The 26,302-nt window shown below is 32.9% G+C and overlaps 1 protein-coding gene across 3 annotated transcripts in view; it reads right to left on the bottom strand.

Moving 5' to 3' along the window:
* The window catches only part of PCDH9 (protocadherin 9), an 859,360-nt gene that overhangs the window by 815,106 nt on the left and 17,952 nt on the right, over positions 1–26,302 (bottom strand). The window contains exon 3 of one of the 3 annotated variants that reach the window (XM_006727404.3): positions 1,585–2,034. The exons of the other annotated variants lie outside the window; for them this stretch is intronic. Within the exon in view, the coding sequence (XP_006727467.2) occupies positions 1,921–2,034 (114 nt within the window). The 3' untranslated portion in view covers positions 1,585–1,920. Of the gene's footprint in view, positions 1–1,584; positions 2,035–26,302 lie in introns of those variants that run through there. 3 annotated transcript variants of the gene reach the window in all.

A 26,302-nucleotide genomic window follows, 5' to 3' on the forward strand; every position in this document is an offset into this window, starting at 1 on the left:
TAAAATTCATGCCTTGTGTTATCAGGGAAAGTAATTTTATTACCTTGGCAAATAAAACCGTGAATTGTAGAAATAGAACAATTTTTCACTATTTTCCATTCATTTAGGATGACCTTTCCTGACCTGTCAAAAGGTGATTCATCTTTCAAACCTCATCCTAATGCATTTCTTTTTGGTCTTCTCAGCTGACTGCAATAACTCCTTCCACAGAACGTCCATATGACATAATCAAGACTTCCCTTATGGCATTGTCATATACTACCTTCTACGATAATTACTTGTCCACTCATTTTCTCTATCTCTTGTACCTACCAATGTCCTTGGGGGCAGTGAATGAATGTTATACTAATTTCTTGATCCATTAGAGAGACTGTCAACTGAAATAAATGTACTGTTTGTAATTCATTTTTTAAAAAGAACACAACACAAAGTATTTGGCACTTAAAAATGCACAGTAAGAGAGTAGATCTCATGTTAAGTGTTCTTACCATAACTATACACACATACACACACACACACACACACACACACACGGTAAGGAAACACCACCACCCCCACCAAGGACAATTTATGTGACATTTTCTTTAACAATATTTCTACTCTCATTGCCTAATTTTGTGTATTTTATGTGTTTAGTGGGGAATAGTGAAAATCTATCACCAGCTCTATATGAAAAACATAAAATAACTTAAAATTAAATTGTCTACTTTACTTTGCACATAACTAAATAAAATACATTAATGTTTAGCTACTGTTATAATTATAGCTACTTATAATTAAGCTTCTTAAAATACAGAACTATGTACTACTTTATGTAATACATAGAATAGGTTTTTAAAGAGTTTTATGACATTCTAAAAATGTCTATGTAATTTCATATTGTATTCTGAGAATCCAACATATCTGATTTCTAGTTAAAGACGTATGGCCCAGAAAGAAGGAAATGATTTGTTAAGCTTAAAAGAAATGTTTATTAAGTGCATTACACTTTATAAGTAATGATGAGGTCTTTGATAAACAAGTTAAAATGGTATTCCTTTCCAAATTGTTTTCAGAGATTAAAAGTAGTTGAATGTGAAGATGACTTCAAACTAAAAAAATTAGCTAAAAACGACAGGAGGAAGTATTACTCAATTAAATTATATAAGATGGCTAAAATTAGAACCAAGAGAAGAGAATGATTATAGGTTCAAAGTTCATATCTTGGATGTGAGAGGACAGATGTGATGTCATGAATCAGGATTATAGCTATCCATGTGAAATATATTAGTATATAAATATGTAACATATGGTATAAGTGATTGCAATATATGAAATAAGTACATTAAAACAATGTACTTCATCAATGGGCCAAGAAATCTTTATACATGAGGCTAACAAGCTGCAGTTAATAATCCAAAATCAATCATTTGAAATATTTAATTGGCTCAAATATTTAATCTACTATTTTTAAGGCTTTTCAAAGACACGACACTGAGAACACAGATCTCAAATCTTCAGAAAAAACTTCTTAGTATCATGGGGACACTCTACCATTGATATTCTTTAACTAGTTGGAAATATTTTTAATAAGCATTTCAAAAGCTAAAACTTGTTCTAGTGTATAAAAACATAATTAAGATACCAATAGATATGAAATGATCTGCTGTTGGAATGAATTATACTTCACACTCTCTCTTGAATCCTAAAAGCGTATACTTAAGTTAAAAATCTGGATCCTAACAGATAAATATAATATTAAAATATTTATGTTGACTTAACCTTTGAGTATGTTGAGTAACAGTGAAGTTAAAAAATCGTATCTTGATGATTTTATATAATAGAAAAGCATAATAATCAGAACTTTATATGGGATTAGGAAATGTCTATTGCAGTATAATGTATACATTCAAATATTGCTTCTCAAACTTTAATATGCATTCAGATCATCTGGAACTTCTGCTGAAATGCAGATTCTGGTTCCGTAGGAATGGGGATTTTGCATTTCAAACAAGCTCCCAGGTAAAGATGTCTCTGGTCCATGGGTGGCAAGACCTTAAAGAGAATTAGTTACATTTTAATGATCTACCACAAAGGGAAAAGAGTAAGATGAAGAAAAGAAAGGGAAAGTAAAAGATCTGATTGAAGATCAAATGGATAATAACGTTAACTAATGTGTAACAATAGTTAGATATACTAATGTTTATTTCTTACCATATGGGTTTGGTACAATCCCCAAATGAACAAACACATTAAGCTTCAGACATGGTAAATACTTGGGCTGATTTTAAGCCTGCACACACAAAAAAAATGGTATTGCAAAGCAAAATCTGAAATATTAAGGCCATTTTCTACAGCATATGTTATAATTAAAAGAGAGGAACGACTGATAATTTGACCAGCAATTTATAAGTACTTTTGTTTGTTCATTTGTTTGTTTGTTTCAATTTAGGTGGACCCAAATGCTTTTAACATTTTTCCTCTAAACTTTTCAATACAAATGCAGCAAGCATCTGTCTTCCTCTGTACTATGTTTTATATCTAACCTATCCTTCCCACAGGCATCAAAGCTGAACATGATGGTCATGCTGTTCCATGCAGCCCTGAAAGACAAACAAAAGAACAAACACACCCAAACAACTTAAAACCTGGAGCCAAGGGAACTCTCCAGGTTGCACAATGCCTCTCTGATCCTCCCTGTAAATATAAAAGCCGCCTTCTTCAGTAACTGAAAACAATCATAACTGTCTTTCCCTGAATCTTGTTGAATCTCTGGGGATGGAGGAAAGGCAGTGTATAGAAATATACACTAAAGTGTCCACGGATGGATTTGATTTAGACAGTATGGTCTGCTATAACCTGTGAAGATTAGATAATGGGTTTTCTTAGATAAAGTTTCTGTTTCCAGCAGAAGACCTTCTAACATCTTTAAATGGTGTATCTATAAAATAATGTTTTTCTAATGGACAACTGATCAAAAAATGTCCCTGAGCTGCATCATAGATTTTATACAACCGCATATATAAATACATATCATCATAATGTGATCACATGTATATGCTTATAAATTATAATAAAATTTAGAAATCACATCCGTTTTATTTTATTGATATAGGCTAAGGGAACATGCAGCTGTATCCACAATACAGCAATTTCAGAGCCCATGTTCTTCAGATGAGCAAGTCAATTTCAAGAGTAAAATCTCATTGTAAAAAGCTTATAAGAAATTCTTGGTATTAAAACTAACAAGCCAGTTTATATGTTACGATTTATTAATGAAGTTGAATTTCAAACAGAATTAAAAAAAATTGTGCACTATATTTAGCATACCAATTTCTATGCATCCATGTGAGATTACTACTTCTGTGATAATAATTTTGGTTGTTAGTAATTTACTGTCTTTAGTCATTACTTTGTTACATCACCAACTCTATACTAAGTATTATTATAGAAGAGGTTATTTGCTGTCATAAGTACTCAGCCCTTCCATTCCTATCTTCTTAATTTTGTCTAAATCTTTAGTAAACCTACAAATGTGGAACAAATGTAGTTCTTTAAAAATAAAGGTGTGGGGATTTTTATTTTGATAATGCTGTTATTTATAAAATACACAATTTTATTACAAGTATTTTCTAATTGGCAAGGGAGGTATAATTCCTCATGTGATTATGTCTGTTAACACTAATTCTATTTTTGTAACAAATTAATTTTCTGCTAATCTTAGCAAGTTATTTATCTATAAAGAAATATATATATATATGTATATATTTTAATGAAATACTTGTAATCACACCTGAAAAGTAGAAAGAACTAGTGAATTGCCCTTTGACTTTACTGGTAAACAAGGGTCTGGGATATACAGGCTTCACCTTTTCACTTTTATAATATCTTTCACTGCCTAGGAATAAATTCATCTAAAGAAAGCAAAAAATGATAGGTTTTAATGCAAAACATTAAAATTTCAGATTTGCATTTTGACCACACACTTATTGTGCATCTTTTATATATCAATCACTGTGGCGCAGAGCATAACAATTCCTGGGCTGATGGAAATGTTCCGTCTACACTCTTCTAATATTGTAGCCACTAGCCACACCTAACTATTGAGTAGCAAATATGTGACTGCTGTGACTGAGGAAATATTTTTCTCATATTATTTACTTTTAACTAAATTTAACTTTACCGGACAGCAAAGCAAATCCAGGCAATAGGGATATGGCTTTGCTATAAAGAAGAAACCAGCCTCATAAAGCTTATTTCTCATTAGTCACAAAATACATACAGTTAAAAAAAAAAATAAATGCGCACTATTATGAAAGATACTAATTTTAAAGGATAGACAGCACTGGGGGAGTACTGAACAGAGATGTGGATCAAATGAGGGAGAAAGCCACCTGACGATCTGCGGGAAAAAATTTCCAAGTGGAGATAAGGAACTTAGGAAGAGAAGAAGGGGTTACTAGGCTAACACCACAAGGAAAAAGTAACTTAGCTTCAAAAAAAAGGCATAAGATTTTAATTTATCTCTATAAATGCAATTAGTGGATATAAACTAATCCACTGAAACTAATATTCCTAAAATAAGATGAAATGAATCAAATATTCTTAAAATGATATGATCAAAACTGATACAACTTTAGATACTGCCACAAAGGCATATCAAACATTTATGCCATTCTTGATATTTACATTTATCAACTAAAAGCTTATTTGCCAATCTCGTTTTGTAAGGCTTACGCTATTCAAAAATTGTGGAGAGGTCCTCGTTGAATATTAATAACCAAAGAATCTTGGGAATTCTACTCAAAATTTCTGATTGTACAGATAAAGACCCTGAGGTGTAAAGATATTATGTCATTCCTCTCACTAGGCCCTTTGACCTCCAGTCCTGCTGCTTATTACATGATGGTGCTAAGCCTGGTATTTTTAATACATTGAACATTAGATAAGCAAAAAGTAAGACAGGCAAAGACACTACTTGTGAACAAAATATCAGTTTGTTAAGTTAATGAGTTAATGGATGAATGGTAGTAGGGCTAATTTTTACTTTTTCCTAATTTGAAACTATCAGATTTCTTTATGGTAAGTTCACTAAGACTTTAATAACTTAAATGAAGAAGAAATGTTTTATTTTGTTGTATCTATAATGAATTCAATATCTAGAGAAAAGTGAGTAATTAATGTATCCTTTTGAGAAAGATGAACTAGCAAATTGAATACTGTAGTTTCCAAGACAGAACTTTGGATTTCTACTTTGAAATGCTCAATCCCGCATATTGGGTGGTCAGAATCAAGTAAAAATCTGTTCATGTAAAATGAGTAAATATAGATAGGAGAAGTGCTCAAATGCATTTACTAATGTAGATCTGTCATCAAAGTTTTTAAAATATGAATAGTTTTACTATTTATAATTCAAACATTCCTGTAATTTTAAATGATATATTTTGAAACAGCAGAAAACTTAATTTTTCTCTTTTAGTTAAAATATACATTGCTTTTTTAGTGTTATATATCCCTTAACTTCTTGATTCTTCTGAGTAATATTTAAAAATGTCAAATGAAAGCTAATTTTTTATTTGGCCTTCTTATAGATAAGTAGAAAATGGGGGGGGATGTCACACTGGAAATTTCCATTTTCTATCTTACTGAAAAATACTGCAAAATGATTGCACAAGAAGTTCTCAAGGCCTTGGCCTCTATTCCACTCATACATGATCTCTGAAGACTGAATCTCTCGAAGTGATGAAATATGTTTTTGATGTTTTAATAACAACTAATACTTGATAAATGTTCTGAAAATACTCCTTTTTTGGAAAATAATTCACTCTTGGAGGTTTTAATCTGTACCATGAGCTAAGTCCTAATTCTGTAAGTAAAACAAATATGTACCCATGTATACCTAATATGAACACTATATAACTACTATATTTCTGTCTAGACTGTAAATTCCTGGGAAAATGTATGTGCCTTGAAAAATAGAAATTCCTTGAACCCAGGAAGGATGTCTTGCTCATTTTGTTATCTCAGATTCAAGCATATAACAGTCTCTCAATAAATACTTGATAAGTGTTTGAATGAAATTGAAGAGTTCATCTCCACAGTTTACTACTCTGTCCATGTCTTCTGCTCACAATCCTGAATTGCTTTCTACTGGCCAAAACTATTTCCAAGACTTTTGAAGGAAACAATATATAATTTTACATGTTAGGAACATATCCCCACACTTAGTTTGAAAACTCTGGAAACAGTGGAAACACCTAGAGAGTTTCTGCTGCTCACTGTAATTTAACAACCAACCTGCTACTTCAGGTGCAACTCTAACCACTTTTCTGCACAAATCTCTGCTTGGCCAAACCAGCAGCACCCTCACCTAAACTGTAATATACTTCTGTACTCTATTAATAATCTCTCCTCTACTGGCCCTGCCTCAGGCATCTCTCAAGAGCACTTTCTCTCTCTCTCTTTTTCCCTCTGCTAATTCTCCTTCTAGAAACTATATGAAAGAAAAAAAAATCTGAATCAAATCAGAAACAAGGGGTTCTTACTGGAATTGAACCATCTGCTTTCCATGTGACCCTAGGCAAGTCACTTCCTTGATTTCTTACTTGTAAAATTGGGTCAAATCCAACTATGATTAAAAGGATTGCTGGAAAACTTAAAGAAGATTAACAAAGTTCTTAGTACGTATTAAGAATATAACATATATTCTTCTTCCACCATGCATTCCATCAGTGACCTTAATTTTGTCAATGATAAGATGTGGGGAAAAAGTACCTGACACTCCAAACCCATGTGTTAAGTATAACTGAGAGAATAAATATTAAAGTGATATGAGAAGACTAAAAACCAAACAAATATGTTACTACATATTTGTAAACTACATGAAATAAGTTTCAATCTCTTCTGTGAGGGTTTCCTGACCACCCCAGTCATAAATTACAGAAACTGTTGGCTATAGAACCTTTTGGCCATATATATATTGCCTAATCTTATAAATATAAAATCCATAGATTTATAAGGGCTTTCATAAAATACATTTAGGGTCCTTGGATTCCAAATGACAACAACACACCCAGTCTGGTTTAATCAAAATGAATTCAAAACTAGAGGGTAGAGAGAGAAATGTGTCAGAAGGGTCCTGGGCTTTCTCATGAAATGGAAGGAAAGCTGAATAACTAAGCATTAATAGCTAAACTCAGAAAAGTAGAAATCATTGAGAGGAAAGCAGATTCCCCAGGAGATGCCATTTAAAAGAATACAGCTCAGGCAACCCTCTTGGGTCCGTTCCCTCTTCAGGAGCTTTGTACAATTGCTCCATAACTATCACTCCATCAACTTTGTTTTGTTGCCCACCACAAAATAAATAAAATAAAATAAAATAAAATAAAATAAAATAAAATAAAATAAAATAAAATAAAATAAAATAAAATAAAATAAAACATTCTATAAAGGGACAGTCCTTGCCTTACTTTTATGTACAAAGTGGCAACATTTTTTTTAAGCTGCGACTTTTACAACCACTCAATTTAAATACGCTGGTCATTGAATTATTTGTAAACAGAAGCATATATGACTTCCATGTGTTTGTAAGGAAGTTTATGCAAAATTCTGATATATTTCATCAAATAGCCAGAAGGGAAGACTCTTTAGCAGGAACCATCTTCTCTGCCCTTTTCTGTTGTGGGCTCCTTCCTCCTATTGCTCCTTTCTCAGTTTGTTAGCACCCAGTTTAATTTTGTGAAAACTAGAGAGATAAACTGAAAATATGCACATGAAACCCAATTACAGCAGGAGGCATTACTACTACGCTCATATATGCCTGATTAAATTCACATTTGGTTATAATCAAGCATACATCCAGTGACATGCCAGATTCAGACTATATCTAGGATAAATTCTTCAGCCGGGTGAAACAAAGATATCTGATAAGTTAATCCCCTACCAGAGTGGAAAGTATCACAAGATCTCCCCCTTCCTTGAAGCTTTAGTTCTTGGTCAACTGTATATAAGACATCGTGCTGTGTGCTTTAGGATATTGAAAACATGTGCACACACACACATACACACACAAAAAGAGAAGAAAAAGAAAGTCTCTGTCACACTTCCCTTATGACTTAATCCCTTCCATTCACACAACTCCTTTCGCATAGTCATTTATCAATTTTTCCTCTTTTTACATTTCATTATATTTGATATAAGTAAATGCAGAAAAGCAGACTATCTCAAAACCAATCTGATGTTGAATGAAGTTAGGAAGTGAACCCTAATGCCAACTCTATTACCTATCTGTTAAAGTCCAAAACAGGAGTTTTTCCAAAAGAAATCAGTCATAAAAATAAGTAACCTTTCATGCAAAGCCTATATTACTGTAGATCACCTTGGATATATGTTCTCAGTTCAATTCCATATAAGTGAGAAAAGAAGAATTTTAATTACAAGTAACGATGGAAGAAAAAGCCTACACCTGAGTTTATGGAAGTTTCAAAAAGAGGCTCTTTTAATTTTTCAATTTGATAGTCTCCTGTAATCCCCATGGCAACAACCTTCCACTAATTCTGCCCACATTTATATGGAAGTGAAGCTTGTTTTAGATATTTCTGTTAAATCTGTAAAGATTTTATTACAAACAGGGCTAGCATTTAACTCCAGTGTCACTGATATTTAAGTTACACATACACACACAGGAACAAGAAACAATGTAACTTCCAAATTTTATACATTAAGATTATTTTATTCTTTTCTCCCATAGGAGTCAAGATGAATCTTTTTTAAAAAACTGATTAGACAAGAATACTGTTGAAACAAAAATAGTTGTTAAAGTTAAATTGAGAGGAAAACTTTGTTTTGTTTAGCAATGTTATTTGTTAAATGCTTTATGATATTCACATGTCCCAGGCACTATTCTAAGACCTTTCAAATATTAATTTACTGATTATTGCACTCATATAAGCATTATGGAAGTGTTAACATTTAATATTTCTCTGTTTCACAAATATTGTGACACTCACAAAATCACTGGCTGCAAATTAAAACAAGGGACAAAGACAAAAATTCAGTAGTGAGCATGGAAGACAAAAATAAAGTTTGTAACTTCACTTTCTTCTCCATTATTTTTATGTACTTCATTCTTCATATGATGAATCTTCAGTGAGCTACTTATCTCTTAGTGACTATGTCTGGTCATCTCCTCATATTACCACCTGCTTAATATTTGCTGAGAATACAATCATTGAAATATTTGCTCAAAAGTCACAAGTGAGGAATCAAATTTGCTACCAAAACCCAGGAAGGCCATCTTAAGATAAAAGCACATACAATTGGATTATTTGCTATTTTGTAATACATATTATCATTGTTCTCAAATATGTTAATACTCCTATTTATTATTTTATTAGATTAATTGTCCTTTAAATTTGAAGTTTTTTGTTCTAATCTCTATAAATAATTGCAAGGACATCACAAGTAGTTTGCTTCTGCTCATGTAACTTCCTGAGTTTTTATAGCCCTATAACTTTTTTGATGAGAGTGGCACAGTTGGAACCACTCTGCAGTTCGAATACATGCAGAAATATGGTGAAAACCAACATGTCTCAAAAACATAATGAAGAGACACCGTTAATATAAAGGAGGGAATTTATTTATTTATTTATTGAGAGAGAGAGAGAACGATAGAGAGAGAGCGTGAGAGGGAGGAGGGTCAGAGGGAGAAGCAGACTCCCTGCTGAGCAGGGAGCCCGATGTGGGACTCGATCCAGGGACTCCAGGATCATGACCTGAGCCGAAGGCAGTCGCTTAACCAACTGAGCCACCCAGGCGCCCAGGGATGTATTTATTTTAAAAGTATCAAAAATAATCACTAAAAAGCAAGATACAAGAGAAAAAAATCATACATATGATATTATTTCATGTATACCAAATGTCCAGAAAAGTCAAATCTATAAGCCAAATCTATAAAGACAGGTAGTAAATTAGTGGTTACCTGGGGCTCGGGTTTGGGGGTTGGGGAAAAGAGATCAATAGTAAATAGACACAAGAGACTTCAGTGGACTGATTAAAATGTTCTAAAAGTGACTTATAATGATGGTTGCACAAGTTGCTAAATTTACGAAAAACTGTGGAATTGTACAATATAAATGGTGAAAAATATGATATGTATAATATGCCTCTATAAAGTCATAAAAAATAAAGGGATCACTAACTTTTAAAGGAAAAGTTGAAGTGATTTACTACTTAATCTTGTGATAGTTTGTTATGAAGTTGAAACAAACTTTTTAGATACATTACTAAATGTCTATGAAACTCAAGTTTCCTCATCAATGGAATGAGGATATGAGTAACATTTACTTCATACGGCTGTTTTGAGGGTATAAAAAAAATCCCTGAATAAAATAATATGTGGAATGTATTTGATGCATAATAATTCTTACACATAGCAGTTCTGGTACAAATATCAATTTGCCAAAACTAAAGAGGAATCATAACAGGAGGGGAATAAAGAAAGAAATCCATCCTTAAAAAACGGACTGGTAAAGAATCATACCCAGAACATGGAAATAAGTTTGTACTTGTTAGAATTCTCATTCAGGACCTCTTAGCCCTGAGAGATGAGAAACTACATTTAATCTCTTAATTCTGGCAAGACACACACTTGAAGGAAGGAAAGAAGGAACAAAAGGACGGAGAGGGGGAGGAGGAGGGACAGAGACAGACACACAGACAGGAAGACAGAAATCCTTGTGATTTCACCAAGTTTGAAATGTCTCTGATCAGGAGTTGGAGAAAACTACAGATAGTCAAAATGTTCTGTAAAACGTCTCTCTGCATATGTGACAAATACTATTAAAATATTATAATAAATTCCTTAAAGTTTTGAACATATTTTCAAAGATGAATTCTGGACATCAACAAATGTTGATGTATATTTATGCAATATTTCATATCACTGTCATTAACATACTTTTGTCTCTTTTTCAAATCAATCCTGATTCTTGGCATGAGCATTGGGAGATTGAAAAAAAAAAAAATCCTAGCTGAGCCACCTAGGAGCTGTGTGGCCTTGAAAAAGATTCAGACACTGAGCTTTAATTTTCTCAGAAATGGGGATAAAAACCAAATTCACGCATTTTTTGTGGGATTCAAACACACCGTTTTATGTGAAATTACTTTATAAATTTATACGGCTATAGGCAAAAAAAGTATTGCTTTTATTATTCTCTTTATAAGAAGAAAGAAAATGACGGGCAAATTCTAGGTTAGAAATGTGCAAGTGAACAGGATATTTCACCTGCATGATGTCACTCTGAGGGATTTTCTGTGCACCTTACAGCAGCGAAAGGACAATGAACAAAATATAAAAAAGAAATCAAATTTAACAAATAGTGAGGACTGCATACATCAAAGGGAGCTTAAATTTAAAGCTGCCTTGTTCCATTTGGCTGGCTGTCTAGCTGCTTATTTGCATGTCTGCTAACAGCATCAATTATATATGCGATGAAGAGTGTTTTATTAATGTGATCAAAATATTCATTCCTATGGCAAAATGTATGTTTTTAATGTTTTATCTTATTTTTTTTATAAAAGGAAGGAGAAATATTTCTAGGCTCTATCCATTATTATAGGAGTAACTTTTCCCAAAAAAGTTCATTTTCTAAAAAACAGTGCTGAAAAAAGAATATTAAATTTCTTTTATTTGAAATATTTCAAACTATATTCAAAGAATGTTTAGGAGGAATTGCATAGAGAGTCCAATAATTTACATGTATTTGGTTATTACCCAGGGCCATAGGTCCCTGGCAGATTTCATAGATGGGCTTCACAGGGTCTGTGGGAACTCTGAGTGATTTGCAATTTAAAAAAAAATATATGCAGGTATATGATCTTTTCTGGAGAGTGAGCCTACAGCTTTTAAATGATACTCAATGGAGTCAGAACACAGAAAGTTTAACACTGCTGGTTATAAAATGAAATATTTAAAGCAACAAATATATTCGTCATATTAATAACCACTTATATGCTTGAGGCTACTGCATATTTCCAAAATGACTAAAATAAGTAATTGCTAAAAGGCACAATATCACATGTATGTATGCATTCAATCCACATATTTAAGAATAATCCCTTAACTGTACCAATTAATAGTTATGATTCATAAATGGATTAATTTGAACACCCTACTCTTCTATATAAGACATGAAATAATAATGCAAATAACACGTGCTTATCAAAAGTTTACCAGCATTTGTTTTCAATATTTTAAAAATAGAATACCATTTTATTAAATATAGACTTATGCTCAACGTGGCAAACAGTTGGATGATAACTTTTCTGGGCTGTAAGGACAATACTAATTTTACATACCAAGTGTACACTGTGTATAACAAAACAAAAAATAGTTCTTTTTTCCCATTGTATAGGGAACACACCTTTTACTATCTTCCAAGTATATTGAGGAAAAAGAAATGAAATAAAATTAATCTTAGCATGCATCTTGCTATCTAACAAGATTAACTGAAATTTTATTTGAAAAAGTGTAAATTATAATTGCTAATATATGTTAATAAAAACAATAACTCCCTCATCAGGAGTCTTCTGTCATTCATTTATCCATAAAGTATTTGAGTTCCTACTATAAACCAGGAACTCTGCCAGATTTCTTTTGAATTTGCAGGATATTATGCATTCCCACTTGCCATCAAAACTCTGTTTTATCCCCTTCACCCCCCCCAAAACCTAGTCACCTTACAAATGAAGGCTATTAAGTGCAGCCTGTGAAACACATCAAATTATGCGTAAAGACTCACTTAGCAGAAACATACACCATCATATAGGTGATCAGTAGATATTTACTAAATAAAGTATGGAATCATCCTTGGTAACATGGTTATTTTAAAGTCACCAAAAAAAAAAAAAGTTAAAGTAAGGATTCATTTACACTAACTGGAGAATTCTGAATTTACTTACGTATTCATGAATAAATGTTTACTTGTACATTTTCAAAAACTAAGTGGGTGTTGTGCTTTACTAAAGGAAATATGTTTAAATATCAAAAACAGCTATACAAAAATAATGACCTCAGCCTATGATGCTTAGGTTAATAAAAATATTAATATAAATTCCAGAGTTTCTATTCAAAAATTTAAAACAGAAAGCTGATAGGTTTATTCAAAAATGTCAAAAGTAAATTACTGGCATTAAAATATGTATTAAAATCTGATTGTATAATAGATAAGTAGCCGATATCATTTAATAAACAACAAAAATTAGGTTTTACAGTATAGAAGAATTAATGTTCCAATCACTCTCAATCTATCTAAATAAAAAAATTAAAATATATATATTATTTCATATATAGCATAAATTATCTATATATAAATATATGAACATATATCCATATACATTTCTAAGATTAAGCACTTTATTTCTAGCCATCAAATACTTAAAAGTATAGACTACATTAGCTGGTATTGTTGATCAGAGTGTATTGGTGTTAGTAATAATACTCATTCCTTTTTCCCCACTGATTCTTGTTAAAAATCACTTGCATCTTCTAAAATATGACCAATCATTCTTGATTAACCCTGCAAGTTAATATCAGAATGCATGTTTGAGGTGAAATTAAGTGGTAAAAATGGTTTGGGTAATGTACTGTATTAATGTTTTTTAATATCCTAACAGGACATGCACTATTTGTGAATTAAAAAGTGAGTAAAATCTTTGTAAGGAATTGTATCTCATGAAAAAATATAAAAGAAGAAATGGATATAACTGCTGGATAGCATTAGACTAGGAAACAATTGCAAAGAACTAATCCAAAGGGGAAAATTGCATATTGGGGATCAATTCACTTCTCCTACGGAGAAGACACCCTGTTATCCCTGGTTGTTTAATATTTAAGATACCATAGCCCACTTGCCCAGCTCTTATGGGTCCTTACATTTGACTACTTCAGTATTCAAGATTTTTCATTACATGAATGGAAAGCAAAAAAGTGTTCTGTTTTATGGGTAGCATCAGAATGTCAGCGCAGGCCAAAATATTTTCATTCAACTGCATTTGATGAATGGACCTGACCAACTTACTCTTTTTAAGGGGTAAACATCTGCACAAAAAAACCCGGCAAATAGGGCAGATGGCTAAATCTCTCTGGGCTAAACCATAAATTTAAGAGCAACAGCAGTTTTGTAATACGCACTCCATGTTTATGATCAGTAAGTTTTCGTCTCTGCTATATCAAATGAGTATCGTTACAAAATGTGATCCTTTCACATGAAAAATACCGGGACCTTTTAAGGACGTCCATGATTTTTTGCTTGTCTTTAACAAGTATGCGTAAAATAATCAATGTGCAACTGGGAAAGTGGTTATGAAAATGTAGTTCCACTCCCCACTTCCCAATCATAGGAAATCTAAACATGAAACACATATTTATCCCCATCCAGCAAGGTAGAAGAACATGTGTTTCATGTGGAAATAGCCAATTGCTTGTGTCCCAACAGGCTTCAAAGGTGACGTAAAGTACCGTGGTTAACTCACAACGGTACAGGGCTTTTCCTCACTTGAGAAACCTGAATTTTCTTAGCAAAATAAGTGAGTCTGTCCCTCAGTGAACTAACCTGAACCAAATATGGATATTTATATTTACTGTATTTGGGGGTCTAGCCTTATCTTTTCAATGGGATGTCAAAGGTAACACGCCAAACTTGAACTCTTAAATATCTATTTAACTTCTGTAAATAAGAGCATTAACAAGTTCGATGAACAGACCTGCATATTATTTTCTCCACATTACCTCCATGTAACTGCTTCTCTGCATTTTAGGGCACTCAGAATCCAAATTCCTTGAGATCCCAATGCAGAAATCTGGACATGATGAGTTACTAGAAATTGGAGGGGGAAGCCCATTTGGTGTCTTTTAGCCAAGGTTCCAAGGTGTTAGCACTTCACCACTTAGGAGAACAGCTCCCATTCACCAGGGGCTAGCTATTCACCACACCACGTGTTGCCACTCATCATTTTATCAATAAGGTTAAGTTCAGGGAACCCTTATTAGAAAACCAGAGAACAATTTCAAAAAATGCTCACAAACAAATTCAACACAAAATCTCAACATTGTACAAAACAATTTCTGAAACTTTATTGTGAATTTTAAGATACATTTAGTAAAGGATGCTTTCCTTAATATAATTAATTAAAATAAATTGGAAAGAAATGCACATACTACTTTTTTAAAGCAAGGATAAGTACAGACTTTTGAAGCCACAATATATACAATTATATGAGTGCAATAAGCTCCAAATACATTAGGTATATATCTGTTTAAATAAATAGTAAAATACTTGATTTGACATATGTGAGAGTCATACTGATTACACCAAAAATGTTTTACAAAATATAGCCAAAAATGGAATGTTATACATTTGATATACAACTTTTTAAATACTTTATATATTCATTACTTAATTCAAATTATAGTGTACAAAAGTCCATTTTAATGAGGACAGTTTTGTGTTTTTAACACTGTTCAGCAAATATAGATATTAAGATGCATCCCTATACACGTTACTAAACCCCCATCAACTTAAATCACTAGCACAGGGAGGAAAAAAATTCTACCAATTATTAACAGTAATAATTTTTTATTGATAAATTACTAATGTAACATACTGCAACATTATTTTGGTTATTTTAAACCTTCTAAAATATATCACCTAATTCTTGAGGCAAATTGTTTTTGTGTATATAAAAACTTAATCTGAAACCAAAATAGAAAGATATTGCTACATTGAACTTACCTACTCTGCAGTTTATTTATTTTAAATAATACCTTCAGTTATCAGTTTTCAATTGGGAAAATTTTCCCTATAATCCTTTAATAATAATGCTTTGTGTAGTGCCTTACTATGAATCTCAAGAACTCATTTCACAAAGTAGCAATAGAATATACTGTGTTGTGAATGGTACCTATAGAATAATGGTATTATAGGGAAATGTGACGTTAAGTGTTTACATCTATAATTATTCATACATTGTAGTACAACAAGGGAAATTATTTTCAGCCACATTTCATCGTTTTCAGCCTATAGTTACGCATGACAATTTATTTGGAGTATGTAAAAACGTGACTATTTTGCAGAAGTAAAACAATATAATTACCAGGGTTTTTTTTTAATTGAAAACAAATGTTTTATTTTCCCTAGGGCTTTTAAAATAATAAAAGAATGGAAAAGGAATCAAACACATCCACCTATCTTAAAGTGGTGAAGTGGGGAGAGAGACCACTCAATGATCATTCTCTGAAAATTACTTAGGCAATAATGATCGAAAAGATGCATTATGCATTTAAATAATGAACAATGTGCTTATCTGACTATGTCTACAAAAACTGCCTGGTAATATCAGAACACAATTATAGAATGACTAGGAGCACATTATTTTCTTTTTTTACATATGAACTACAAAAGCAATATAAGGAAACCTGTTATATGTGAACTAAACTTGCATTTTTATATTTTTAGAATATTAGGATATCTACATATCCAAAAGCAAGCAAGCAAGTTAAATTCTCCTAAACCTGCCCAGTACCAATTGCCACTGTTTAAATGGAGCAGCACCACATGTCAAGCACCCAGTCAATCTCTATAACTCACCAAGTTGCCTTTTATTGGTCAGAATGAAAAGCATTTACATTTTCTGCAAGAAGTCGGTTGATATTATTTGGGAGGCTATCTAGAGGAAACACACAAATGCAGACTTTATCTACTTTTAGTCAGGCCATAAACCGTAAAGCATGAGCTCCGCCTTACTAACTATGGCACCGTATTTTTTCGTCAGAGCTATGAACATCTGTTGCATGTTAGAAAGAAAAATATTGATTTATGAGTGTGGGGGGGATTCCTTCTGTCCATATTTGCATTAGGGGTTGTGTGTGTGAGTGTGCTGGTATGTTTTCAGGTTAATAAAAATAAAATACAATTCAAGTAACATGTGATTGCCAAAGAGTAATCTTATTTCTTGCCCTTTAAAATGAATAGGGGTTAATTATGCAAATTGCTATGTCTTCTCAATACTTTGCACTTTAAGACCTGGACAGCAGCATAGCAATGATTCGTTTAACTACATTCATGCTAAGTTAAGACATTTCCAGTCTCTTGGCCCTCTCAGAATGCTAGAAACTAAATAATAACTTCAAGTATTCTTTAATTCTTTCTTAATTTTCTAAGTCAAATAAACACAAATAAGGGTTCATAAGCTACGGATATCCGTAAATTAGGTAACAGATTTATTGAAAGTTTAAAAACAATCATCTTATTTGTCTACGTCTAGAACTCCATCATTATGGTTGACTTTATACTTCTATTTTAATACCACTCTGTATATCAAAAACTCACCTATAAACACCTCAAATGTCGTATATCAAGTTTGTGAATTACTTTTTACAAATGATCTTACATTTGGCATATTCCTGATCCTTTTGGCTTTAATAATCACTATTGTAAGAGGTAATTTTTAAAAGCTTTAAAAAATACCATGTTAAAAAATACCGTGAATTGCTAGACTCCACTGCCTGATCTATAAAAGTGATACCAAGTAAGTTATTTTCATGTTGCTACAGTTCACTTCTGCCAATCTGTGCACAGCATTCAGATACATTTTGTGGTTAAAATAATCGCATGCATGCAATCAAGGAAAAGAAATAATCTACTGAATAGATATCTCAAATTAGGAATGGGCGTCCATTTGCATTTTCTATCACCTCACTGCCTAGAAACCACTACAGAATTTTTACTCTACTACCGTAATGTTGTCCAGTTGCATTAATCCTTTCAAAAAAGTCATAGTGTCAAAAATCTAAAGATTAGTGCCCCCACCAGAAATCTATGTAAAAATATGTTCAAGAGCTTACCAAACTAATACAGTAATTTTAAAACTGTAATTTTATAAATTTGCAATAAAGACGGTTAAAAAGTTCTCAGATAACTTGAAAAAATGCATAGCTTAGGCAGTGTAGGCACTTAATGCTTGAACAACACGGGAGTTAGGGGCACAGCTGAAAATCTGCATATAACTTTTGACTCCCCCAAAACTTAATAGCCTCCTCCTGAGTGGAAGCCTTACTGATAACATAAACAGTTGATTCTGTATATATCCATAACTCTACTGCCTTCGTAGATAAGTTTTAAAGCAGTAAAAGGAGCTGAAATTAAGGAAGGCTTCAGTATGTTGTAGTTAAAATATTTTTATTAAAACTTTAGGTAAGGGGTGGAAAAATCTTTTCACTTCGGACATTTCATACAGCAATATGTATATGGTTGAATAGATGTGTTGTGTATATTTATTGTATCTAATGTTCTTATTGTGGTCAGGCAAAGCATACCCTTCCTGTGAATATTTTTAAGAGATAAAAGTGGTTGTAATTAATGGACAAAATCATACACTACATACAATATTGGGCCTCTTTGTCGAATCAATTCTTGATATCTGTGAAAAATAATTTATTTTTTTGATGAGAAGAAACATACCAGCTTAAGTTACATAGCTGTTTTCCACTTCCCTTTTTATTCATTTTATTGAAAGTTTATTCATTTTCTTGAATGTTCAAAGGCTAGGAATTGGTGTCCGTGTGCCTTTTCTACCACATCCCTACATAAAAACCACCACAGAACTTTCACTCGCTACTTTAATATTGTCTAGTTCCATTCATCCTCTCATGCCCTTCCTCAACTTTTAAGAATTGATGTATATTGGGGCACCTGGGTGGCTCAGTCATTAAGCGTCTGCCTTCGGTTCAAGTCAAGTCATGATCCCAGGGTCCTGGGATTGAGCCCCGCATTAGGCTCCCTGCTCTGCGGGAAGTCTGCTTCTCCCTCTCCCACTCCCCCTACTTGTGCTCCCTCTCTCGCTGTGTCTCTCTCTGTCAAATAAATAAATAAAATCTTTTAAAAAAATAAGAATTGATGTATATTAATACATAAATGTGGAGGTAGAAAGCAAAGTACATGCTGGAGACCCTCTGCTCTCCTCAAGGCAGAAATTTCCAATACTAAGCCTATTAAATTTGGCTTTTGTAATGTCCATTTGGATGGAGCTTGCCTATCATGATCATAACCAATAGGTATAATGTCACTACAAATTATCACCAACACCCACAATGTCGATGCAAAATTAATTTAGTTCCTCACGAGGCCTTGTCTGTTTAGTTTCTAAATAAAGGAGAATTCCAGTCAAATTTTAAGTCATCTAGAAAGCTGAAGCAACACATCATGTTAAACCACCATGTCTGTATGCCAGGGTTCTAGTTTCCAAACCCCAATTGGGAACTCCATCATAAGACTGTAACCTACTGTAAAACCAAAACAGTTTGGCAGTCTTCTACCTGAACCAGATAAATAAAGATTACTAAAAGTGTTTGCTTTTATGTTTGGTCTCATTAAACATGAGTTACATCAAAAAAAGTATAATTTAAAAAAAAGATTACTTCTCTAAAAATGACTCTTTAAACAAACGTACAAAAATCATTCCTCACATCCCTACCACAAATTGATTTCTATTCTTACATACGTTATTGAGTTCAAAGTAAACTTGCCTGTATGTCTTTGAATTCATATCTGAGAATTATGCTTTTCCAATATCTTACCTTAATAATTTAAACTGAGGAAATCTTGCCACTCTAGTTCACTGACAAATTAACAGGTAAACTTAGGTTTCTTACATCATTGGTTGATGTAAAAGTATGCCCTTACCAAATTCTTGTTGTCTAATTAGAAACATGAAATCTATTTCGGTCAACATGTTCAATTCTGCTCTTTAATTAAAATAATTGAAATTTTTTCTGCCAATTAAAGCTTATTAGTAAGGGTCATCAAGAAAAATCTGCTGCCCCAAAATCAAACCAAGCTTTAAATAATAACCGAGTCCACACAATCAAAATGTAACTTTAGCTCCAAAACTATAGGTTTATAGAAGTATAAGTCAATCTGCTTGTCTCATAACAAGAAGCTTTTTCAAAGGGCCCATTTTTTTTATTGTTTAGGAATGTGACAGAATTTATGTTCTAAATGAGAATAGCATTCATGAAAGTTATTCAATGACCCACATGCACTAGACACAACGGACGGAAATGTTAGCATGTTGTTCCAAGAATCACTCTCCTTTGCCAAATGGAATAAGGAAGGCTGTGTGTACATAACTCCTAACTCTTTCATTTTAACCTTCAAATGTACCTGAAATTAAAACTGTAACTTTCTCACCTAGAAGTTTTATCATAATGCATCCATTATAAGAATCATTGACAAAGAAATTTTATTTGACTATGGGGCTGAAATCATTCTCTCCAGTTCTCCGACTGAAGGGGGATCTTGAAAGTCCAACATGTGGTTGACAAGTGTTTACCACCTACTGTGAGGGTTTTAAGCAAGGAGGTATTAAGCCGGTAATAACATATATTTATAGAACCGCATAAAATTAATGGATAATTTTTGTGGTTGGGGGAGATAAAACTAAAAAACCTGAGAAAAGGGCTAAATTTAATAAATAATGCTTCTATGCATGTTTCCAAACAGACGTGAAGATGTGTTCTCCCAGTGCACTACACACAGGCTGGGAGAAGGCCCGTGATGATCTGAGCTGGCAAGTTTGTGCAGAGGTGGATGGTGGTTGGCACTTCTGACCCATTCAGAAACAGGGACTGGAATAAAAATTATTTAAAAAGTCAGAAAGCATCATTCCGGTCTAGGGCAGAAGAGAGATCGTTTTGTTATCATTCTAGTTTGACCTCCCTGCTTTCTACTTCCCTTCTTTATCGGATATGAGTAGTTTAAAAAAAGGATAATCAAAACACTCTTGTTCTATTTTGAGATTAGCAGAATGTTTTAAATTCACTGCTAAAATCTACTGTTGGTGAAAAGTATTCAGAATCCTACTGCTGAAAAGATACAATTGTTATTCCTCCTCTTGCTACATACTGTCTGTGAAGAAGGTTCTCTATAAACGGGAAAAAACCACGCAGGCCTCAGGTACGGCTGCATCATCCTGCCATGTGCTTGGCGGCAAAATGTGTACACGAAAGGGATTACAAACAAAACACATTAGACTTTGTCCTTTTTTTTTTTTATCATCACACAAAGAATTATTTTTTGGCACAACTGACTCTTGGTGATGCATCACAATTTTATTTATTTATTTTTAACTTAAAGTTCAGTTCAATCAAGAGGCAGTATTGCCTAGCAACTATGAGCAAAGCCTCTGGTAGAACACTGGGAGGGTTCGAGTCCTGCACTACTCTTGTCTTACAAGAACTGTGACCTTAAGCAAATCATTTAACTTCTCAGGTATAAAAGGGGGATATTAATAATAGTACCTGACTCACAAGGTCACTCTTCCTATTTAGGGAGTTAATACATGTAAAGTGTTGAGAAGAAGGCCAGGCATACAGTGAACACTCAAGTAAATGTTGGCTATTATCATTATCTGGTGTTGGAAATCTAGTTTTAACCATGTTTTAGAAATAGAGAGATAACGGTGCCAAAGTGAATATTGTGATCTTCTCCTTCAGAGCCCCACATATCCCCCACTCCTCCTGTGAAACTGTTTGCTATTTAGCTGAAATTACTGTGGTTTAGTTTGACCAGTTACTTTTATATACTTTTAAAGCATGTTTATATCTTTTAGTAATAAAGTAATGACTAATCATGTTAAAGTACTCAATAATTAGTTTCAATCTCAATAACATACTATTAGGATTAATGAGCTTATTCTTAATGTTAGCTTTTCCTCTGTATAGGCTACTCTAACTCTATTATGGTTATCTAATGATGCTTTCATCCAAATTCCTAATGAATTAATTTTCCAGGCAAAACATTGGAAGGCACACTCTACACAAATTCATTAATACACAAGTATCCAATTCCAAATCAGATGCCAACGGACATCATTCTCTTTGTACTTTTACAATAGAGGACTGATTTGATAAATCATATAGCTGTGATTCACTGTACTGTCCCCAGAATGGCTCACACTGACAATGCTCTGTAAACTCACAGGATTTTAAGACTTGGCCTGCCCAGCTTCTCACCTTGCCAGTGACTGCTTACATCTCATTCCATTAATTACTGCTCAAAATAGCTAAGATGCTTCTTAGGCAAAAATCATAGGGTATTCATCTGACACCTAATCAATGTGGTTTATTGTTTTGTTTTATAATACTTTTAGATTCTTTATAATTTGCTGTTGCCTGGATTAGTAACATTAAATAGTTTGGGGATTTTATTTTGACTAACCTCCAAATGACCTTATATCCATGGAAGAAAAATTTTAAAATATCACGTCCATATAGCCATATGGTTAAGAAAGGCATCTCTATTGCTCCACATTCAAGATGTGAGTACTGGATGAGGTTGCTTAATATGAAAAAAAAAAAAAAGTGTCTTGTGGCCAACATGTGGCATTTCTAGAACTACACCTCCTCCATCTTTGTCAACTCCGAAACACATCCACCTACAGTGTAAAATAGTCTTTTTGTAATACCTCCAGCAAAAACAATGATATAACTGCTCTTTCCTAAAGTTTTTATGACAGAGCACAGTGCAGTCAGGATAAATGCAAGCACAGTTGAAGGTCAGAAATCATTGAGGGCTTAGATATTAGAATAAGCATTCCTGGGCTACTGTTCAGGTTTCAGAACCATCCTGAAAGGCCCTGTTCTGCACTATATGGGAGAGAATGCGGTAGCCTGCTCAGCTGTGGCCAAACATTGTTCGAGTTTATGCTCCTGCAGGCAAACAGCACTTGTTGTCTGACACTCAGGTGGTGTATCTAGGGGCTATGTCAGCTAATTTGCAATTCAATCTCTTTAATCCCAAACTTGATTTTCCTTCAGCAATAGATTGACAGTTCTGATTATTTACATTATTTCTTCAGTTTAACCCAATTTTGTCTTCGAATGAACAGGCTGCCAATAAAATCAACAAGCATTAGATTTAATTAGCTTTTCTAAGATGTAACCTGATAATAAACATCACCATCCATCCAAGCGACCACTGTTTAACTTTTCAAAAATTCTATTTACACATTATCCCAAAACTATGTGTCTCCAATATTCACGAAAGTTAAAATACTAAAAGTCATCTTCATGCTTTACTACAGAAAAAAAAAAAATCCAGAGTAGTAATACTGGTAAAAATACAGTAGCTACATACTGTTTTAAGTGGATAATTTTCTAATCAAAACTATAAACACCAGTAATCTGCTTGAGATTTTAGAGTTCTGTTTTGTGATTTCTGATTTAGGAGGAAAAAAGTTAATTTTCTAGTTCAGAAGGGAAAAAATTAATCAGGCAGAGACCTCAAAGAAGATAAAGGCCATGCTTTGTCATCAGCACTAAGGCAAGAGAGTGGTAACAGAGATCATACAAACAATGGGGATACTGCGAATTGTTCATTGTCAGGAGAGACTGAACCGTAGGGTTTATTTTGTAATTGTTTTTCATGAGTCAATGTCAACACTGATTTGCACTGTTTGAACATATAGCAAATGATAGAAAGACGTAGGCCAGACAGATGTTGGGTGGTATGAGGAAATCTGCCAAAGAGGATGCCTAAGTATTACTTAAAGCCATAGTTCAATTTTTAATAGAAATGAAAAAAAATGGCTGAATCCGATGCTCTAATTTTCAGATGAGAAAATTTAATTCTCAAGATGCTAAGTGAAACTTCAGCAAAGTATAAGTGTTTTTGAATAGATAGGATTGTTGTCAAAAATTAGAAAGCAAGAAGTACCAAAGTTTTAAAAATTGGAAAATGTATTTATTTTAATAACCCCTGCTGGTTCATTTTCTTTGGTAAAGCAATGCATAGTCACTTACAAAAATCATAATAAGCAAAAAATTAAAACTATGTAAAAACATCAAGTTGACAATCACTGTAATGATGAGATTGACACAGTTCTGATTGTATGTAGAAACTGGTTATTGAGAACAGAATAACATTCATGTGCTTTCCACACCAACCTTTATTAAAATGTATCTATTTTACTAAGTTTAATCTCTTCTGTTTCTTGGTACTAAATTAGCTTACCTAACTGTCCATATTTTCAGATTGAAAAGTGGATTACATTACTTATGTGGTTGGTCATATCAATAAGTTTATCATTTCCCCCCCAATTTTTTATATTTTAATTAGTATATTTAAATGCCATGACACATTTTATTCCTAAGGTGTACATATTCCTAAGATCTCAATTTTGTAACTCATTTACGTTAGAGTAATTACTCAGAGATAGTTGCGTAAGTATCCACAGAACAGTTGGAAAAATCTTTTTGGAGTTAGGCACCAGCTTGATGGTTATCACTGAAGCCTAACTGCAATTAAAATAGTACATTTTCTGGCAGTAAAAACTTATCTTAAAAAATGTCTGCACAAAAAAAGTACAGGTGAGGCATTAAATGCATTATTTTTAAAAAATTCTGTTTGAATATTATGTTAAAATTTTGAAATGACCTGCTCATATAAACATCATCCATACATAAATTAGTGTTTTAGAAATGATTAAAGTTAAAAATATCATGGTCTGTCTCGCCTGAAATGTAAAGCTCACTTATGACATTTTCTTCTGTGATTAAAGGAAACCAAATTTTCAGGATATGAATGTTTCTCAATTTAAGAAAAAAATATACAACATAGGTCTCTATTTTTCAGCATTACTTCATTGCATCCATTCCTTGAAATACTGTGATAAATATTCATAAGAAAATGGACTTGCCCAACTCATAACCATCTGGAGGTAAAAGCCAGTTAAACCAAACATTTATTCTAGCCAGAATTTAACATCTATGTTCCATTTAAACTTACGTCTTTTCAAAGGGTGAAGGCTGTTTTGCAGAATACCATGATTCAAAATCTGTGCATAAGTGGAACTCCATTTGTAGAGAACACTGTCTTCTTCAACTCAGGTTATTACTCAACATTATCAATGTGTGCCATGTTTTTAAGGTGATTTTTAATATAGCAAATATGCTAATCTCATAGTTACAAAAATGAAGTTTTCTTGCAACTATATTTTATTAACACCTTTGCCTGTAGAAAAAGTGTGATTTTAAGGATGAAAAAGTTTATTTCCCTCTAAATTAACTAAAGAATAAATTTAAATGTGGCATTCTTATAATTAGAGTAATAGATCTTAGAATTTTATTGCCCTACTGAAAGATCAAGTCTCCGGCTCTAGTTAAAAAAAAAAAAAAAGACTTCAAGAATATATTTCAGGAAAATGATGACATCAATTTAAAACAGAGAGAACTCATATTTTAAGTAAGGGAATTCCAAGAAAAAAGGTATTGTGTTTAAAACCCACTGGAATCTTTTAAAGCAAATACAAATGTCTTATTTTCTTAAAAATCCCACTTTCTGGGGCGCCTGGGTGGCTCAGTCATTAAGTGTCTGCCTTCGGCTCAGATCATGATCCCAGGGTCCTAGGATCAAGTCCCACGTCACTGGGCTCCCTGCTCAGCGGGAAGCCTGCTTCTCCCTCTCCCACTACCCCCGCTTGTGTTCCCTCTCTCGCTGCTGTGTCTCTCTCTGTCAAAAAATAAATAATATCTTAAAAAAAAATCCCACTGTCTAAAACTGTTTCTGGATCACTGCAGTTACTCAGTAGATGTCTATTAAATATATCAGTAGATCATATTACAGGTCTTTGGCAGAAAAAAAATCATCATTATGTATTTTTTTAAAAGATAAAAAAATATTCTCAAAAAAATACACATTTAAAACTATAGGATATAATTCTGGAATAAGTTTTAGTATCCATTAAGGAAAATGTAACATTGTTTAGCAGTCTAGTGATAAGGCTACATATTGTCTACAGTTGTCAGGCTTACGACCAAATAGGAATTCAACAGGCAGAAAGGTCCTTCACATTTCTAGGGGAAAAAAATCAAGCGGACCCTGTTCACAGGAGAGATGTGAGAATTGCAGTACAAGAAATATAATTCTCTTCATAGAATAAGTGTTTGGTCATTATCTGAACTGGAATTTACATATACTTCTTGGATGCACAATCACTTCTCTACTCTAAGAGTTAACAGAGGTTTATTATTGAAATGGACAACATAAAATGGTGGCCATCTTAACTTACATTTAGCAATATATAGTATACACTTCTATGTGCTTGATGCCATGAGAAGACTAAATATTTTTTTATAAAAAACAATGAATCTAAATCCTTAAAGCCTGATTCTTGCCATTTAAAATGTATTTAACACCTTCATTTTGTCTGATTATCTCCATGTTTGCCTTTGTGGTGGGATTAAGTAAAATTTATTAAACATCTACTA

The sequence above is a fragment of the Leptonychotes weddellii genome, chromosome 3 (assembly GCF_054177405.1).
Source record: "Leptonychotes weddellii isolate Sample4059 chromosome 3, ASM5417740v2, whole genome shotgun sequence".
NCBI lineage: Eukaryota > Metazoa > Chordata > Mammalia > Carnivora > Phocidae > Leptonychotes > Leptonychotes weddellii.